The sequence below is a fragment of the Martes martes genome, assembly GCF_963455335.1.
Source record: "Martes martes genome assembly, chromosome: 7".
Taxonomy (NCBI): domain Eukaryota; kingdom Metazoa; phylum Chordata; class Mammalia; order Carnivora; family Mustelidae; genus Martes; species Martes martes.
In genome coordinates, this window is record NC_137894.1 from 97,500,188 (window position 1) to 97,518,755 (window position 18,568).

Genomic DNA, 18,568 nt, shown 5'->3' on the forward strand with positions numbered 1-18,568 from the left:
CTCTACCTTGCTTTCTTCCGATGAATCAATAAACCACTCTGTAAATTTAGATTTTCACGTAGCCAGTGATTCCTGAATGTACTAATACACAGGGCCATGTGAAGGGTGGGGGCAAGATGGGAGAAGAGCTTTCATTTCCATCCAAGTGGGCTGCTGGATCTGAACATCCCAGATGAAAGAGAATGGAGACAAAGCAAACGGGGGTCTGCAGAGGGGGGAGCAGGGTGCCAGTCAGGGGAGGGAGGACCACCAGCACTCGGCACCTCCCTAGAGGAATTACCCAATGGCATCTGTCCTCCAGCCAGCACAGAAGCAGAGGTCAGCTCAGGGAGCTCTTTTACTGACCGAATTCTAAGAAATGCTGTTCCCCTCCACTGTGAAATACACAGGACATGAAGAACTCACGAGCAAACAAACATTGCTTTCTGATGGTACAAATAAGTGAAAACCCATGGTTTCCTGGAGAAGCCCACAAATTCAACAGTGGTAACTAGAAGCTTGCTGGCGAACGTGAATTGTGCATGACTAGTTACAGCAGGCTTGGCCAGTTTCCAAGAGAGACAAGGGTTCTAGTAGATACTCTTTGATTCAACTCTGAGACACATATGACTGTTAAACTTTAATGCGAGGCTGTCGCAATTGTCTTTTTGTCCTTCTTTCCAGTGCGCAATTATTTTCATAGAACACTATTACTGATAAAGTTTCAACGATCCCCATTAGAGTTCAAGAATTTTGTTAAGTCAAGAATTTTGGCAATGAAATTATTTTTCTTAGGGGGAAAGTGAACACTTCAGTACTGTAAATCTTTGTTGAAGAGAGACTTCAAAAACTAGAAGTCCATTAACCTTTAAGAATCTTCCCAGCTTGGGGGTGCATGGCTCGCTTAGTCAGTGGAGTGGGCAACTCTTGACCTTGGGGTCAGGAGTTCAAGCCCCATGTTGGCTGTGGAGCCTACATGAAAAAAAAGTCCTCAGCTTGCGCCATTTTCTTCAGCAATGATGTATCTGATGTGTGCGGGGGCATGCCCTTCCCTCAAGAGGCATGCTGCTTTCCTGGAAAATACCTTTTTTTAATGGAAAATTGTTTCTTTTTTAATGGTATGATGTTAAAATCCCATCCCAGTGAAGAACAATGGATATGGTAAGGAAAATGAGTTTTTCTGACTCAGTTTCAAGTCATAGTGAGAGTAGTGATGATGGCCAGTGAGGTCAGCTTTGGAGACAAGCAAAAGTCATGCAGTTTCTCTTTTTTATGACCTGGGTCTGATAGAAGAGAAAAGGACAGTTTCCTGGGTTAAAGGCCACTGAACAGTAGCAAAGGTAGCAGGCATGATTTTAAAAGAGTGAACTTGCATTAAATTCTGGGGAAAACGCACTTGAACAGAAATTTTTTGAGATGGGCTTACTGAGTTTCTTTTAAAATTTTCATAGAACAGTAAAAGGATAAGAAAGGACATCTTTAATTAGTGGGGGGTATAATGAATACTGCACAGGACACGTTCAAAGACTGAAAATGGAAATCATGTACGGCTTGGTCAGATGGTGTCAGAGTGTTGGTCATCCCAGAAATGCCCGCTAACCTGGGTTTCTCACACTGAAACTCTAGGTTACTTCCCTGAGGAAGGGAACCCATAACTTTGTTTTCCTAACGTCTATGATTATAACATACACATTTCTTATGGAATATGAGTCATGTGGAGGAGGAAATATAAGGTAGTAAAAGTTGCCTGTAACCCTATCTCCCAGAGATAATGACTGTTGAAGCTTTGATGTATTTTTTTCCTAGTACTTTTTCTTTATCTTTTTGGCTTCTTTTGGATAGGTCATACCACCCATATCATTCCAAACCCTGTCTTCTCACCTAACATAAACAACTTCCCATTTCATCAAAATTAATAAAATATATAATAACTATATCAATATTAAATACCACTGTTTATTAAATCATCCTCCTTTCTTAGGCAAAATTAATGTTTTACTGAGTGCCTATCTGTGTGCCAGACATTTTACATATATTCATAATGGTTTCGTGAAGCTGGTGTCTATATTGTGCAGACGGGAAAGCTGAGGGTCAGAGAGGTGAGGTAACCTAATCAAAGCAACACCCCGCATCGGGTAATGAGTTGCAGTTAGGCCTCAAATTAGAAAACAGATCTCAGTTAGGGGCTACATGTTTTTTTCTTTTTTCTTTTTTTACATGTTTTTTTCTATGCAATGCTGCCTTCTAATTTATTTAGGGATACCTAAGATCCACTGGTCCTTCACAAAATTTGGAAGTTTGTCTTTCAAAATGTTTGTTTTTCGGTATGTGCTCAGTATTCTCCATCTGAGACTCTTTCCTTGGTGCATTCTTTCATTACCTCAAACCTTTTAGTTCCTTCTTCCCTGGCTCAGAGGGTGTCAAAATACTGAGGGAGGGGAAGGAGAATGGTGTTGACACTCAGCTTATTCTCATCCTTCCTCTACCCTGCGACTAGCTCCAGCCTAGGCCACCCCCATCCAGTCCGGAGCACTTTGCCCTCTCAGACTGACTCATGGAAATGTGGGAGGGGCCCAGAGAATGTGGGCTTTTTGGAAATCGAATTCAGTATCTTTTTGTCAATGAGGTGTGTGTAGGGGAAAAAGACAGGGAGAGAGAAAGTCTAAAACACACTTAGCATCAGGGAAGACTATCCCCACTAGGGCTGACCATAAGCTCAAAGAATGACCAAAGATAAAAGAAACAAATACATAAGAATCCAGTTTGGTTATATAAAAATTCTATGAGAGTTATTTGTATGGTCTGATTACTATTATAACAGGTGGTCCACAGTCAGGGGTCAGTGGCGAGCATTTTCAGAGCATTCTCAGGAGTCAGACTATGTGAGGTGCTTCTGGATCTGGAGCTGAATGATACTGGCAGGCTCTCTGCTCTTAGGGAACTCACATCCCTCAAATCCATCACTGACGGTTTTCAGTGATGGCGATTAAATGCCAGAGATATTAGAAAAGCTCTACATTAAATGTCTGTAAATTATAAATCACCCAGCATACTACAAAGGAGAAGTATTTTAATAACAAACTTTTGAAAGACGGCTCACATACCTGCCATCCATCTCGGATCTTCTGATTGAAGATTCCATATTCATATCGGATGCCATATCCATAGGCTGCAAGTCCCAGGGTTGCCATGGAATCCAGGAAGCAGGCTGAATCACAGAAAACATGGGCAAAGGCAGAGTCATCAGGGTTAGTCCAAATTCCATCTTCCTTTAAAAGACATGGTAGCCACAAAACATTTTTTCTCTGAAAACCCACATTTGTATTTTAAAACACAGAGACAGCTGTGCGGTGGGTATTGTTTTAAAATAACATTTTAAAATTATAAAATGAATATTATATAGAGAAGTTAGAAAATACAAAAATGAATACAGAAGAAAATAAACAGCACTGACTATCTTGCCATTTAGAAATAACACTGTGTATGTGTTGGCATCTCATTTGACAACAGAGAAGGAAGCTGGCCTGCCTCAGACACAACCATTATTGTGTCTGTCACTCACACTGCCCTTTCTAAGGGAAGCTCTCTCTATGGCCCCCTGCTTGAAAATATAGCCCCAAGAGAGTGTAATTTACATGGGCCCACCCAACCAACTAGTTGGACATCTGTGGCAATTCTTTTTCTGGCCAGTGGAATTCCAGTGTTGTTCAGGTATCAAGGGGCCATATGCTTCGGGAGGCTGGGCCAGGAAATGCATCTTGCTTTGGTCTAAGCCAATCATAGTAATTCTATTTCCTTCACCAGTGATTGGTTTTGGCATGGGCATGCGATGACCTATGATCTAATGAGAGGTGCTAGGAAGTCTGCTAGGTGCACTGAAAGATTTCCTTGCTCCTGCCACATTTTTTTTTCCATGGGGGAAGGCCAGAAGAACCACAAAGAGCCAGAGTCCTGACAGAATCATGCTGTTGAATAAACTCATCTTGGAGCAGCCTGAATTCTGGAGTCTTTGTTTAGTCAGTGATAACACCCATCTTGTCAGTTGAACCAATTTTTGCTAGATTTTCTGTTACTTGTAGCCAAGAGCATTAATGATAAAGCCCCGATCCAGAGCAGGCAATCCAAAGGCTGCACAGGGGTACCTGGGGGGCTCAGTCGGTTGAGTGTCTGCCTTTGGCTCAGGTCACGATCTCAGGGTCCTAAGATGGAGCCCCTCATCGGGCTCCCTGCTCAGCAGGGGGCCTGCTTCTCTAGCTGGTTCTGCTCCTCCCTCTGGTCCTTCTCTCTCACTCTCGCTCACTATCTCTCCCCCTCAAATAAATAGGTAAAATCTTAAAAAAAAATAACAAAAGCTAGGCAGTGATCTATGTTGTGGCCAAATTCTACGTGAGGGGTTATACCAATCTGATTGTCCTTCTCAGGAATCGGAACTGAGAAATATACAGAGAATGAGGGAACACAGAATAGGATCTAAAACGGAAAAGAACATTTGCAGATCACACAGAAATGGGCTGAGTTAGATTCATGGTGGGCTCTAAAACAGAATCCACAAAGGCCAATGGCCAATGCCGTCAACTTACTGGAACCTCACAGTAGTCTTCTGGTCCCTATGCTCACGTGGCCTGACTCTGCTCCAGTTCCTGTTCTCTCAGATCTGTGGCCATTTGTCTTTCCTGGGTCCTGATCAAATTATTCTTAGAGCCTGACCAGAATGGGGTCTCAACCTTTTCAGTCAGTCAGAGATGAGGCCACATAATGAGAATCACTCAGCCTGGTTCACCACTTCACTCTTTGACCTAATCAGCCAACTGAAGGAGCAAGGTCATTAATATCAGGCACAGAATGGGGTTAACCCAGCCAACAAATAGGCCTGGGGCTTTACATAAATGAAAGGCAGGCCGGTTGTCATTCTTAGATGTGTATGCCACTGGTTCTTGCTGATCTTCCTACAGCCTCATGGACAGCCTACTGAACTGCCCAATGGCTGATGTTACAAGGTAGTAAGTATCTCTAATACAGATAGCAATGTTAATGCACACTGCCACTAACGTATGGATTAAATACCATGAAACACACACAAACGGATTTCCAGTAACTCCAAAGTGTGCGTAAATTTAGAGATATTAAAATCATTCTTGAAAAAGAAGAAATAGATTATTTTTCAGAGTGAAATCTGATAAAGAAATGTACGGTGGTACATTTTTATTATTTAATTTAAACTACACAAGTATACTGTATGTTAATTATACTAAAATTAAAATAAAAAAATAAATTTCACAAGTAATATATCCTCATTATAAAAAACACTAAAACATTACAGACAGGGTGAGCATCCCCCAACTTCACACTCCTCTCTAGGGAGGATCAGGGGGAGCAGTTTAGTATTTCAAATTCCAGACTTTATTCCCTATGGATTTACTTACAGAAAATATTTAATTTTTAAAAAACATAAATAGTATCACACTGTGTTCCTTTTAATGCCACTTGCTTTTTTTTTCCTTTCCCCTTAGAGGGCTACCCAGAGATATACATACAGATCGATTTTATTGTTTTTATTCTTTTACTGCATATTTTTCTGCAGCATACATGTTCTAACACTTACTTACCTATTCTTAGATCAAAGGGCATCATGTTATTTCTAATACTTTGCCTTAACAGATAATACTATAATAACTTTTTCACATGCCTCCTTGTGTAAGTGTTGAGTATATCTTCAGTGTAAATATCAGGAAGTAGAATGGCTGGTCACAGGGAAGCATATTTTTTATTTAATGCAGTTGGTATTAGCTTTTTAACATTTTCCTTTACATTTGCAGAAAAATCATTTCCTGGATAAAGCACTCGAATTGCATCCATATAAAAAAAGGTATTAACGAACTAAATCATACCACTAATATAGTAAGTGTACCATTGCCTACCAGTCGATCAGAAAGCAGACTGTCAAGGGCACAAGACAACAGCGCAATGGTGAAACAACTCAGGTCGCCCCTCACAGGTTCGTGAAGTGAGCAGCTGTGGACAAACAGCAGTGAAGGAAAGGGGCCACTTGGGAAACCCTGAAGAGCACAGGAAGGAGCTGGTTAACTGTGGGGTTTTAAGCAATGTCTCCAAGGGTTTTAAGCAACGTCTCTTTGGTTCAAGTTCCCTTCTCTGCTCTTTGTGTAGAAATGATCAAACCACAGTGCAAACTCAAAGACAAAGATACCTGTAAGCCAGGTCACACTTCGCACTCTTCCTAGAGAGCCTGTCTGGTTCTTCCAAGCACAGTCACACTGGGCATGTGAGGAGCCATCAACCGGCCAGGCAGCACATAACACCCTCATGATGTCACTTACCGGCAAGCCTCCCAAGACCACCATTGCCAAGCCCAGCGTCCTCCTCAATTTCTTCCAGCTCCTCCATATCCAACCCAAGCTGGAGATGAAAGGAAAGCAACATTGGATGCAGGCACAAATGCAGGCCATTTTAGGAAGCACAGTCATTTCCTCAGTCTCTGGGTTGGGCCTCCAGGGTCCTGCGGGGACTCAGTTCTGTCAGCTCCCTCACAGTATTCTGAGGTCCCCAGCAGATGCTGGAGACCGCACTGCAAACTGTACCAGACGGCCAGCAGCAGCATGGGGAGGAGTGTGTGCTGCAAAGGGCCATCCCGGGCTCTGTTAGTTAGCTCTCTGACTCTGGGCCACGTAAATCTCTGTGCTTCTCCTTTCTTGTTTAAGAAAGTGAGGAAAACAGCATCTGCCTGATTTAGGGCTATTATGAATTAAATGAGTGTATACAAATAAAGCATTTAGAATTACCCTGAACAGATATTCCTCAATAAATACTAGCTATTACTATTTCTTAAAATTATTATTATTTTTTTATGTGCGGTAGGGTTAAAACCTCAGGAATGGTCTAGCGCCAAGCTGACACTAACCGGGCTGAAGGATTTTGAAAACTATCAAAGAGTATGAGGTCAGACTTCTGGGATGGAGTAAAGTTCATCTTTTCATGACCACAACATATTTATTCAGTAGGGTCAATGGCTGTTAACCCAAAATTGGTTACTGAGTCACTGCCCATGAGGCCTGGGACCAGAGAGCACCCCGGGAAACAGCCCTGAGGGCCAGCTGGACGAGGGTGAAAATCCTCCACTTCTTTCTGAGGTGGGAAAGAGACTATGGGAGGCCAATGGACATCTATGACCTTGCTGATGGACAGAATGGGTTGGCAGCCAGGTCCCTGCCCCCGAGTGTTTGGCTCGTACAACCAGAGGCCGGTTGGCACCAGTGTGGACTCATGTCAGAGCTGAGCGGTCCTGGAGACCCCTTTCGGCTGCTCACCTTACAATGAGGAAACTGATGGCTAGAGAAATTAAATGACCTCCCCTGTGTTGACTAGATAGTAATCTAGCCCATGCTTGACTAATAATGGTTTGTTGTGAAAATGACTGTATTCTTATCTGAAAGTGAGACAAGCCATTAAATTAGACATTATTTTAAAAATGGGAACATAACTGACACATTTACAAGCATACACATAAGTTAGAACCATGCTTGAAGCTGATGCCCGGGTTTCCTTAGAGCCACCTACTTGGATCCCCACCCTTCCACCAAAGGTGGCTTTCTCACACAAGTCTTAATAACTAAACCTCCTGAGAGTTCAAGAACAGCCTCGCCTCTGTTTATTTCTGAAGGGGCTTTCAAATGTGCTTCCCGGTGACCAGGGTTTACTGGGGTCCTTGTGCAAGCCAAGAACACAATGGGGAAGCAGCTTAAGTAATAAGTATCACACCACGGTGTAAATCGAGCAGCTGTGAACAAACAACAGTAAGGTAAAGAAGAGGCCACTCTGGAAACCCTTCAGGGCTAATGCTAACACTCAGGACCTTTTCAGTTCTAAACACGGAAGTCTACAGTAGGCTGTAAACCTCGAGGAGGCTGACGTAGGTTACTTCACGCACCTGGTTAGATGCCAGGCCAGGCGAGGTGTTTTGTTTTCACATGTTATCAGGGGAAGCAAAGAACAGGGACATGGAGGGGAGCTGCAATGATTCTTTCATAGAAAATACCTAACCGCCATGAAGGAAACCAGCCCTTTGTGACAGCGGCTGGCCACACGAGACAATCCCATGGCAAGGACAAGGAACCGTTTGGACTGGACGGTCTCTCATTTAGAATGTGTTTTGCAAATACACATTCCTCCTTTCAGTCACATGAAAAGGATTAAGAACTATTTGGTTTTTGGCAGGGAGATCCCTGAAGCTCAGGGGAGGAACAGTTAAATACTTTCCATAAAAACAAATTAGCAGGGGCGCCTAGGTGGCTCAGTGTGTTAAAGCCTCTGCCTTCGGCTCAGGTCATGATTCCAGGGTCATGGGATCGGGCCCCACATCGGGCTCTCTGTTCAGCGGGAGCCTGCTTCCCCCTCTCTCTCTGCCTACTTGTGATCTCTGTCTGTCAAATAAATAAAGAAAATCTTTAAAAAAAAAAAAATTAGCATATAAAGTTTAAGACCCCGAGCTCCTCATTTAAGGAGGAAGTGTATTTTACAGCTCAGTAATCAGTAAAGAAAGTATGTCAATGTAATTTTAAAAACTTATGATTTATACATGTTGCCTTGATACATGAATAACAGTCAAATTTTGATCATTTTTAAAACTAAATAGGAGTGGGGCCTGGCTGGCTCAGTTGGTGGAGTGTGTGACTCGATCTCAGGATTGCAAGTTCCAGCCCCACACTGGATATAGAGCTTACTTAAAAATAAGTTATTTAAGGGACACCTGGGTGGCTCAATCATTAAGCATCTGCCTTCGGCTCAGGTCATGATCCCAGGGTCCTGGGATTGAGCCCCACATGGGGCTCCCTGCTCGGCAGGTGCTTCTCCCTCTCTCACTCCCCCTGCTTGAGTTCCCTCTCTCAAGGTGTCTTTCTCTGTCAAATAAATAAATACAATCTTAAAAAAAAATTCTTTAAAAATAATGAAAGTACGTAAGAGCCCAAGGGCTTGTTCAGATGCTAATTCCTAAGATGTAATTTTCTGGAGAGTGCCATCAAAAACTGATACCAGAAGAAAATTCTCATGAGGCAAAACCAGTTCTCTAACTTTCTCTTAAACCAGAGATCTCCACTAGTTTATATTTTGAATTGTAATAGCTGTAGCTAAGGAGCAATTTTTCACTTTTTTTTTTTTTTTTTGGTGTTACATTCCCAAGGTTCCTGAATTGAACTTGAAATTTAAGGGGAGAGAATGAAAGAAATACGGAGACAACGTACCTGGTAAATGGCCTCGTCACAGGCATTTTGCAGGCCAAGGTTGATCATGGTATTCTGTAATGTTCGGCCCATGTAAAATTCCAAAGAGAGGTAATAAACTCTCTGAAACAAAGAGAGGTCAGGTGAATGCTGTAAGGCCAATGCTATTTGTCAACATACAAACACAAAAGGTCACCGATAAGACACAAACAGGCCAGACCAAGACAGGTTCCAATGAGACTCTGAACGATGGATGAAAGGCTAAACACAAGCAAGACTGACGGCTGGCTTTGAGAAAAACCATTTTATACCCTTCTTTTTTTTTTTTTTAAGATTTTATTTATTTATTTGACGGAGAGAGATCACAAGAAGACAGAGAGGCAGGCAGAGAGAGAGGGATAAGCAGGCTCCCTGCTGAGCAGAGAGCCCGATGTGGGGCTCGATCCCAGGACCCTGAGATCATGACCTGAGCTGAAGGCAGAGGCTTTAACCCACTGAGCCACCCAGGCGCCCCTATACCCTTCTTTTGGCAAAGTAGTTTTTATCCCCAGGGAGAGAAAAGCAAACTCCTCCAACTAATTAGATTCACTGTTTTGTGTGTGTGTTTTCCTTCCTGTTCACGAGCCTCATGAATTAAGCATATGTTTTGGACAAACAGAAATCAGACTGTCACAGCTCATCACTCATTTTGTAACATATTTATACGATGAGATTCAGGTGAGGTTGACTGTGATCATCTCAACTCATCCAGGAAACATAAAGATTAACTCCTTTGAGATGCACACAATGGCTAGAACATAGCCAGTGTGTCTGATTACTGCAAGTAATACTACAGTTAATGATTTTAGAATAAAATGATTCTAGAAAGGCCATGGTCTGGCAATAACAAAAGACTACCTCAGGTTTACTGGTGTTTGTCCTTAATGAAGTGGGAAATTTCTCTACCTCAGGTTTACTGGTGTTTGTCCTTAATGAAGTGGGAAATTTCTCTAACAACTTAGCAACTGTTTGCCTTTGACCTAAAGCCAGGTAAACACTTTTTTAGATGAAAGTGAAAGGTGCCAAGGTCAGAGTTGCCTAAAACCTTTCAAAATACAATCTAAGTTTAACTAATTAAAGGTTTTATTTATTTATTTATTTATTTATTTATTTATTAGACAGAGATCACAAGTAGGCAGAGAGGCAGGCAGAGAGAGGAAGGGAAGCAGGCTCCCTGCTGAGCAGAGAGCCCGATGTGGGGCTCCATCACAGGACCCTGGGATCATGACCCGAGCCGAAGGCAGAGGCTTTAACCCACTGAGCCACCCAGGTGCCCCTAAATTTAACTAATTAAAAAAAAAAAAAAGGAAGATCAGTGAGTAACTTCATCATCCCCTTTTACAATACCCTACTTTCCATATCACTTCCCCTTTCCTTTTCTGCCAAACATGAAACAAACATCTAGAAATACATCAATATAAAGTCACTTCAAATTTTAGGGACTCCTTCATTACCCAACAGGAAGAACCCAAAAGAAAAGTATTTGGTCAACCCAAAAATATAAAAAGAATATATCTCAATGTCACAAACGCTTATTCTAATATTTAACTATCTAATATTTAATTACCTAATATTTAACGCATTACTTACACATTTATATTTAAAATAAAAAATATTAGGGGCGCCTGGCTGGCTCAGTGGGTTAAAGCCTCTGCCTTCAGCTCAGGTCATGATCTCAGGGTCCTGGGATTGAGCCCTACGTGGGGTTCTCTGCTCAGCAGGGAGCCTGCTTCCCCCCAACCCCACCTGCCTCTCTGCCTATGATCTCTGTCTGTCAAATAAATAAATCAATCTTTAAAAAATAATAAAAAATAAAAAAATATTATATGAAAATGTCAACTTAGAAATTTCACTTTTTCCCATGTTCATCTTATGAAACAATTGAATTCTAAGTGTTCCCATGGATTGTCAACATCCATATCTTAATGGGTTATATCACATGATTTTCCACAGCATATCTCTATTATTTTTATCCAAGGTGTCTGAATATCTATAATGCTTCCATTAGGGACCTCATCAGCTTATTAGCTGCTTCTGTTTCAGGAAAAGGTATCTTTTCTGAGGCAGAAACAGGCCAGGGAAGTGCATGGCCCCACTCCTCTCCCCCTCCAAGAATACAGCCCATATAAGAGGCTACCATATCACAGGAAAGAATACGTCAAGCCACAAGCCACATTTGCATAACATTAGGGCAGTTTTTTTCTGTTCTTCTCTGTGTATTCATGATCTTGATAATAAAACCACCATATATTGCTTTTTATGTTTTATGATCTATAATAAGCTTTTTTGTAAATACAGTACATATATATATCCAACACTTCTAATTGTGAGTTCACACCCCCAGATGACTACATCTGTGTTAAATTCCTTTGGTTCCCCCCCCTTTAAAAAGATTTTATTTATTTATTTAGAGAGGGAAAGAGAGAGATCCAACAGGGGGAGGGGTGAGAGGTAGAGGTGGGGAGAGGGACAAGCAGACACCCCGCTGAGCACGGAGCCCCATGCATCAAGGTTAGGGGAGAGGCTTGACCTCAGGACCCTGAGACAACAACCTGAGCAGAAATCAAGAGTGGGACACTTAACCAACTGAGCCATCCAGGGGGCCTCTCTTTGCTTCCTTTTTCATGATTCTAAATTAGTATAGACTTCAGACATTTTAAGATCTTCCTAAAAAATGTTGTTGCTTAAAATAAAGTTATTGAAAAAGCACCTCATTACACAACAGACTTCATAAGCACACGAATTTAAGGTGATTTCCTATTTTCCCTTAAGTAATTTTTTTGGGGGGGAACTTCACCTCACATTTGGGGATAAAACTTGAAAACCTTGAAAAACTGATTGTCTTAGTCAGAGGTCTCTAAACACTTAAAACATATTCCTGGTAGCAAAATATTTGAACATCTCCAATACACCTTATAAATTATATGCATGTACTACTATTACTACTGATATTTTATGTAAATTTTCTATAAAGTGGACATTTTTGAAAGTCTTATAAAGAAGACATAACAATAACCAATATTTAAAAATGTGATTTTTAGTCCTAGCATCAACCAGAAGACCCAGATACTTCTGGGAAGATCTATGAACAGGTGACAACACAACTGTAACTTGCAGGACAGTCAAGAGTTGAGCATGGAGACACATGGTGGGGGGGTGGCATCCCAAGTGATAGGTGCATTGTGGGCAGAGGCCCAGATGTGGGGAGTACAGGGCATGGACAGGGATAGCAGATCGTTTTGGCGGGAGAGCAAGGTGAGCCCAGGAGGGTAATGGGAGGTAGGATAGGAGGGATCGGTTCACCTGGACTCCATGACTGTGACAGGCAGTGGGTGCCATATTTGAACAGAGGGCAAGATGTGTTGCTTTAGGAAGTTTAACTGGCTACAGCACACAGAATGAGATGGGATTGCATACCCAAATGCCTTCAGGAGCCAGGCAGAGAAAATAAATGTGTAATGAGAGTCACATGAAACGAGTCCTGGGCCAAGAACTGGGTGTATGTGTACTGCTCGTAGGCACTGAAAATTTAACTGCTTAAAGGCGCGTTGCTGGCCAAATGAAGCACAAGAGCTAGCCATATCCAGCCGCACGCTGCCAGCTTTACAACTCACGGGAAGCAAGGTAACCATGCAGAGGTCTACTTCATACACCAGTAGCTTAGGCCTCCAGCGCAGAGAAGAGAGAATGCAGGAGTGAGTAATTTCAAGAGAACCCACAGGGACCAACGGACTTTGGCAATGTGCTGAATGGGGAATAGAGGAGGAAATCAAAGGTGAGACCAAAGTTTTGTGTCTGGGTGACAGGATGGCAATGCCATTAGAATTACATACAGAAGATAGCCAGGATTCAGATGGATGATGATTTGAGTTTGAGGAAATAGGGAGAGGTCTAGGTATGTTCACTGAGCACTCAGAAATGCAGGAACGGAGTCTGAAAAGGAATCCAGGCCAGAGGTCCAGATTTGGGGTTCATCTGTATGGAGAGCAGGGGAGATGGGAGGAAAGTGTGGACGCACTTACTGGCTCTGCTCTGTGTTCTAATGAGGGCAGGAACCTTCTGCTTAGGGGAAAAACTGCCACAGCGGAGATATTTTATTAACGTGTGGAATGAATTTCGTTCACTGTGGTATCCCCAGCCTATCCCCATCAGAATATTTGGTTTATACCTGCACTGAGGCAGGAAAGTGCTGTCCAGTGGAAAACTAGCCAGAGGACTGGAGAACAGTAAAGTACCAGATAAGCCAAGGGAGGAGAAACATACAAGGTGAGTGTATTCTATGGTGCAAAAGGCTATGGAGGGGTGTGTGTGTGTGTGTGTGTGTGTGTGTCTGTGTTGGGGGAGGCTAGGTTCTAAAATATGCTCATCATCTCACTCTCCAGTTTAAAAACTTAAAACAGGGGTACCTAGCTCGCTCAGTCCTTAAGCATCTGCCTTCCGCTCAGGTCATGATCCCAGGGTCCTGGGATGGAGCCCCCCATCCGGGATCGAGCCCCCATCTGGCTCCCTGATCAGCGGGAAACCTGCTTCTCCCTCTCCCACTCCCCCTGCTGTGTTCCCTCTCTTGCTGTCTCTCTCTCTGTCAAATAAATAAATAAAATATTAAAAAAAAACTTAAAAATTTTTATTTAATGGGAGGTGCAGTCCCTTCTATGCAAATAAAAAAAAATACAGTAGACATAAGTATACACCAAGTGATTTCTAAGATTATATTTTAGCAGCTGCCACCTTTGGGTAGAGATCTAGGCCTCTAGGATGTGGAAGCATTTGGAAGCTTTGTAACAGCTGCAGTTTCTTATTACAAGTATTTACTTTCTTTTGCTCATGGGTTCTTCGGACTAGTCTTTTTTTTCCCCATGTTTTCACATATTAAAAATATTCCTAATAGATGTTTATATGCATTCCCCACTGCCTCCTTCACCCTTTTCAGTACGCCCCCAGCCAGTCTGTCCAGTTTCCTCTCCCAATACATACTCGCACCCCTCTATCTCTGCACAACACAATGCTTCTCCCTGCCAGATCCTTTCCAACCTCCCCCGCACCCCCCTAATGGTCCAAGATTGGCCAGGTGGAAATAGTGCCCCTCTGTGCGCCCAAAAGCTCTCTAAGGAACCTTGCGTCCCAGCCCCTGCGCCGTGGATAAGGGTGGTCAGGGCACAGTCTTCCCCAGCAGCTTCTGGGGTAGGACTTAGAGTCAGAGCACGGCCCGGCCCTCCGCCTCCATCCCCGCAGGAAACAAGGAAGTGCAGTAGCTCCACACCCGACTCCTCGGAACTGGTGGGCGTGACTGGGCGGAGTTCTGACAGTGGGGCGGGACCTCTGCTCCTCCCTCTTCACCTCTCTCAGACCCCGGAGAACCCAGGTCATCCACGGATCCCCCAGCCCAGCCCCTCCAAAGCATCTAGGGGCAGTGAGGCACGCTCCTTCGACTCTTCTGCCTCCTCTCCACTCCCCCCACCCCATCCCGAGTCCCCGCTCTTACAACCTTTTGACGGGCGTCTGTGTTTGTCTCCCTTCCCTAAACATTAAACTTAGCCAAAGCACGGCTTTCGTCGGTTTTGCTCGGGGCCTAGAACCGTGCTTGGCTTTCACCCAGGAGGCGCCCTATACCTCCCATTAAATGCTGATGTGGATGCTCCCAAGTTTGGGAAATCAGCGGACGGACGAGGGAGGCCCGGGCGCCCGCTCCCCGGCGGCCGCGGGAGCCCAGGGCGCGGCGACTCGGGTGCGGCTGGGGCTGGTGGAGCGGTGCAGCGCCGTCCCCTGGGCGCCCCCCACCCCACCCGTCCAGCCGGACTCCGGGGGCACTTCCCCGCGGGGAGCGCGGTGCGGGCAAGGGCGCGGCGAGGAGGGCCCCTCCGGGGCCACCTCCCGCCCGGCCGTACCTTGGGGCACTTCTCGTAGTAGTACTGCTGCGTGCGGATCCAGCGCCCCACCAGGTGGTCGCGCACCGTGTGCGCCAGCGCGAAGAAGTAGTCGCGGGGGGTGGCCACGTTGCGGTCCTTGACCAGCGTGAAGTGCAGGTGCCGGTTGAAGCCCTTCTTCAGCTCGGCCACGTTCTCCACGCCTACGATGCCGCGGATGCTGATCTGCCGCCGCTTCTCCTGGTCCGTCAGGGGCTTGGCCATGGCGGCGGCGGCGGCGGGCAGCGCGGCGAGCGGGTCTAGCGGCCCAGGAGCCGAGGCAGGGCGAGGGCGGAGCGGGCAGCGGGCCGCGCGCCGCCGCTTTTGAGTGGGAGGAAAGTTTGGGGTCCGCCCCTGGGCGCGGCGCCGCCCGGGGCTCCAGCTCTCCGGCCAGGGGGAGCGGAGGGAGGGCCTGGCCCGCCCCGGACTCTGCGGCCGCCGGGGTGGGGCCTGCGAGGGGCGCGGGGCGCACGCGTGGGACCCCGGGCGGCCGGAGTCTGCGCGCCCGCCGCGCGGGGCTGGGGAAGGGGGGGGCGGGAACCCCCCCCGGGACCGCCCCCCCCCCCGGGGGCTGGGCTGAGTCCCCTGGGCCGTCCGAGGTGGCACCTACGGCCCGTCACGTAGCCACTCGGCGATCAGCTTCCGGATCCGTGAGTCCCGGGGGGCGGCGCTGGTCCTGGCAACCCGCTCGAGATGCTCCCACACTCGAGGGTGTGTGTGTGTGGACACGGGCAAACCTTTGTCTGGCGCACGTCTACTTGCCGTGCCACTGGTGTTATTATTCTCACCTGGAATGGGGTCCACCATAAGCCTCTGAAGGGAGCCGCCCGCTTTTACTTCAAGGCCTCCTTGAATGGCCCCATCTTGGATCCCAGGCCTCAGAAAGAAATCCCAGACCCCTCAGACCCATCCCCAGTTTGCCCCGTAAAAGCTCCCTACTGCTCATCGGTAGAGAAGGGTTGGTCAGAGTCGGAAAGTCCTGCGTTGGATCTTCGGGCTGACTAGGAGTCGGGAGCTTTTCCGTCAGGCCTCTTGTTTGAATTACCTTTTTCAAGGAAAGCGGGGTGGAGTAGGGAGAAAAGAGAAGGGTATGTGTGTGGAAAATGAAGGAAAACTCAGGGAGCCAGTTGCCTTGTTGATATAAAACAAAGTAGCTTGTGTTAATCTGCAGTACAGGCTGACCTTTGCACCGGTCACCCCAGCTTTGGTGGTGGTGGTGGTGGGGTGTGTGTGTGTGTGTGTGTGTGTGTGTGTGTGTGTAAGCCTGGGCAAAGGCAAACACGCGGTATTTTAGGATGTCAGAGGCTTTTTCTTCTTCAATAAAGGATAGTATTAATCTATTAGATTCTATTAGGAACAGTCCATTGCCTGAATTGCCAGCCTTGCCAACAAAGGCTTATGTCATTCCTGGTTCCGAACTACCGCTACACGGTGGGCGCGATGATGAAACGGCGCTTGGGGAATTGCTGAATAAACTGTCCAGACCTCCCAGGACAAGTCTAAGTTCCCCATTGTCGGCAAAGAACCTTGGGAAAGTGTGTTAGTGCGGTCGACTGAGAAGCAGATGCTGAGACATGATTAAACGTGCAAAGATTTTTATCAGGGCAAATGCCTGAGGGAGAGAAAATAGAGAAGGAGCCAAGTTAGCCTGGGAAAGCATCAGGCCGTGAGGCAAGCCTGAGCCCCAGCAAGGGAGAGAGGGAGGGGAGAACGGGAAGGGGGCATCCCAGGCTGCCCTGCAGTCCTAGGAAGAACCAGCAAGGCCACTGGGCTGTTCTGGAGCCAAAGTCAACTGTCAGAAGTGTCCCCATGCTCTCAGAGTCATGGTGGGGAGGGGGTGGTGTGTGCCCTGGAGGCGTGGCCTCTGAACGTGGACAGCAAGGATATCTGGGGCCCTTGGTCACTTATGCTCCCTGCATTTCGAGGTCTCTCAGCCCCATTCTGGTGGCCACCACAGGAAGATAAACATAGGTCATCATAGATAAACATAGGTTAACATAGGTTAAACATAGTTTAACAAAGGTTAAACATAGGTTAACGTAGGTTAACATAGATAAACATAGGTTAACAGTCACTGTGTTTTAAGGTAGAGCTTATTGGGTTGGCAAACCGTCTTCGGGTTCATCAAAACCACAGCAAGCATTTCCTGAGGGCTCTGGCTAGGCGCTTGCCATGTGTTCCCTCATTTAATCCTCTCACCAGCTCTGTGGGCAAGTTGTAATTTTCTTCCCATTTGACAGATGAGGAAACCGAGGCTTAGAGAAGGTACGTAGCTTGCTCAAGATCCCACAGGGAAGGGGCTGAAGAGGTTTTCAGATCTCTGCACGTTGTTTTCCCTCTTCTGAAACAGGGTTTGGGATCTGTTTTGTAAACCTGAATTCTGACCGCACCTCCCCTGACCTATTTACCCTATCCTCTTGGTTTGTTCCATACTGTCCCCTGGCCTTTTGACCTACTTCTAATCAGTTTTGAAATCCAGGGAAATGTCAGAAGTCCAGAGTGGCCCCACGTCAGGTCACTTGGGCTCCGGAGATTGGCAGTGTGAAAGGTGAGCTTTGTGTCCAGTGAGAGTGTTTAACTACATTTCGCTCAGTATATTTAATGTATGAGTCTGTCAACCAAGGGGACTGCCCAGGCTCTGCTGTTTTAAGTATTTAGCATATTTATTATACTATTGAATGCCCTTAGAATCTGTAGACAGCATGGCTGACGGAATTGCCGTCTCTGTAATTGGCCGTGACCGTGACCATTCACTTGTTACCTGAATATATTTGACTTATCTTGAAGCAAGTGAGTGTTCCTGGCACTTTCAGGTCCTGTCATATTTGATTTGCTCATTAATATGGTAGCTTGGCTCATTAGGTGTGGTCCAGTGGGAGTTCCTGAAAAGCCAGAAATATATAACAACCCATCTTTTCCCGTCCATCAAATCACTGACGGTCTTAATATGCCTGCCGGGGAATAGGCTGAGACTGGAGAATCACGTAATGCCTCCATTTCGACTTCTGCAAAGTAACACTGAAGCTCTCTGTCCTATTCACTCCACAAGGTGGGTAAGCTCAAAAAGGTATGCCTGGAGAAGTACTAGGGTATGTTAGAAAGCATTCTTAAGATGTCAACTTTGGGCTGGAGATTATGTTTTGAAATGTTAGTCAATATATTTTAGTGTTCTCCTGGGAGTTTACTTTTTCCCCATCTCCCTTGAGAAGCCCCTCTAGCCCTTGGGCTTAGAATCTCTGAGGAAAGACGTGAGCCTTCCTGGTTTGGGACTGCTGGCCTTTGGGAGCATTTGGGAGATGCAGGAAGAGTGAGGGCCAAGGGGCTGAGGGGACTGGGGCAGGAGTGAGAAGGTTACATAACAGTGGTGGGGGGAATGGCGATGTCGCTGGTCTTGCAGTGAGGAGCCTGGAGCCT

General features: G+C 45.7%; 1 protein-coding gene across 2 annotated transcripts in view; it reads right to left on the reverse strand.

Annotated features, from left to right (window-relative positions):
• The window catches only part of PYGL (glycogen phosphorylase L), a 45,051-nt gene extending 29,472 nt beyond the window's left edge, over positions 1-15,579 (reverse strand). Inside the window, exons 1-4 of one of the 2 annotated variants that reach the window (XM_080807908.1) lie at positions 15,137-15,578; positions 9,234-9,335; positions 6,315-6,393; positions 3,084-3,187 (exon numbers count right to left, since the gene is read on the reverse strand). In XM_080807908.1, the coding sequence (XP_080664034.1) occupies positions 3,084-3,187; positions 6,315-6,393; positions 9,234-9,335; positions 15,137-15,379 (528 nt within the window). In that variant the 5' untranslated portion in view covers positions 15,380-15,578. Of the gene's footprint in view, positions 1-3,083; positions 3,188-6,314; positions 6,394-9,233; positions 9,336-15,136 lie in introns of both variants that reach the window. The other variant, XM_080807909.1, reaches the window with a different exon arrangement.
• Positions 15,580-18,568: the final 2,989 nt, after the last annotated feature.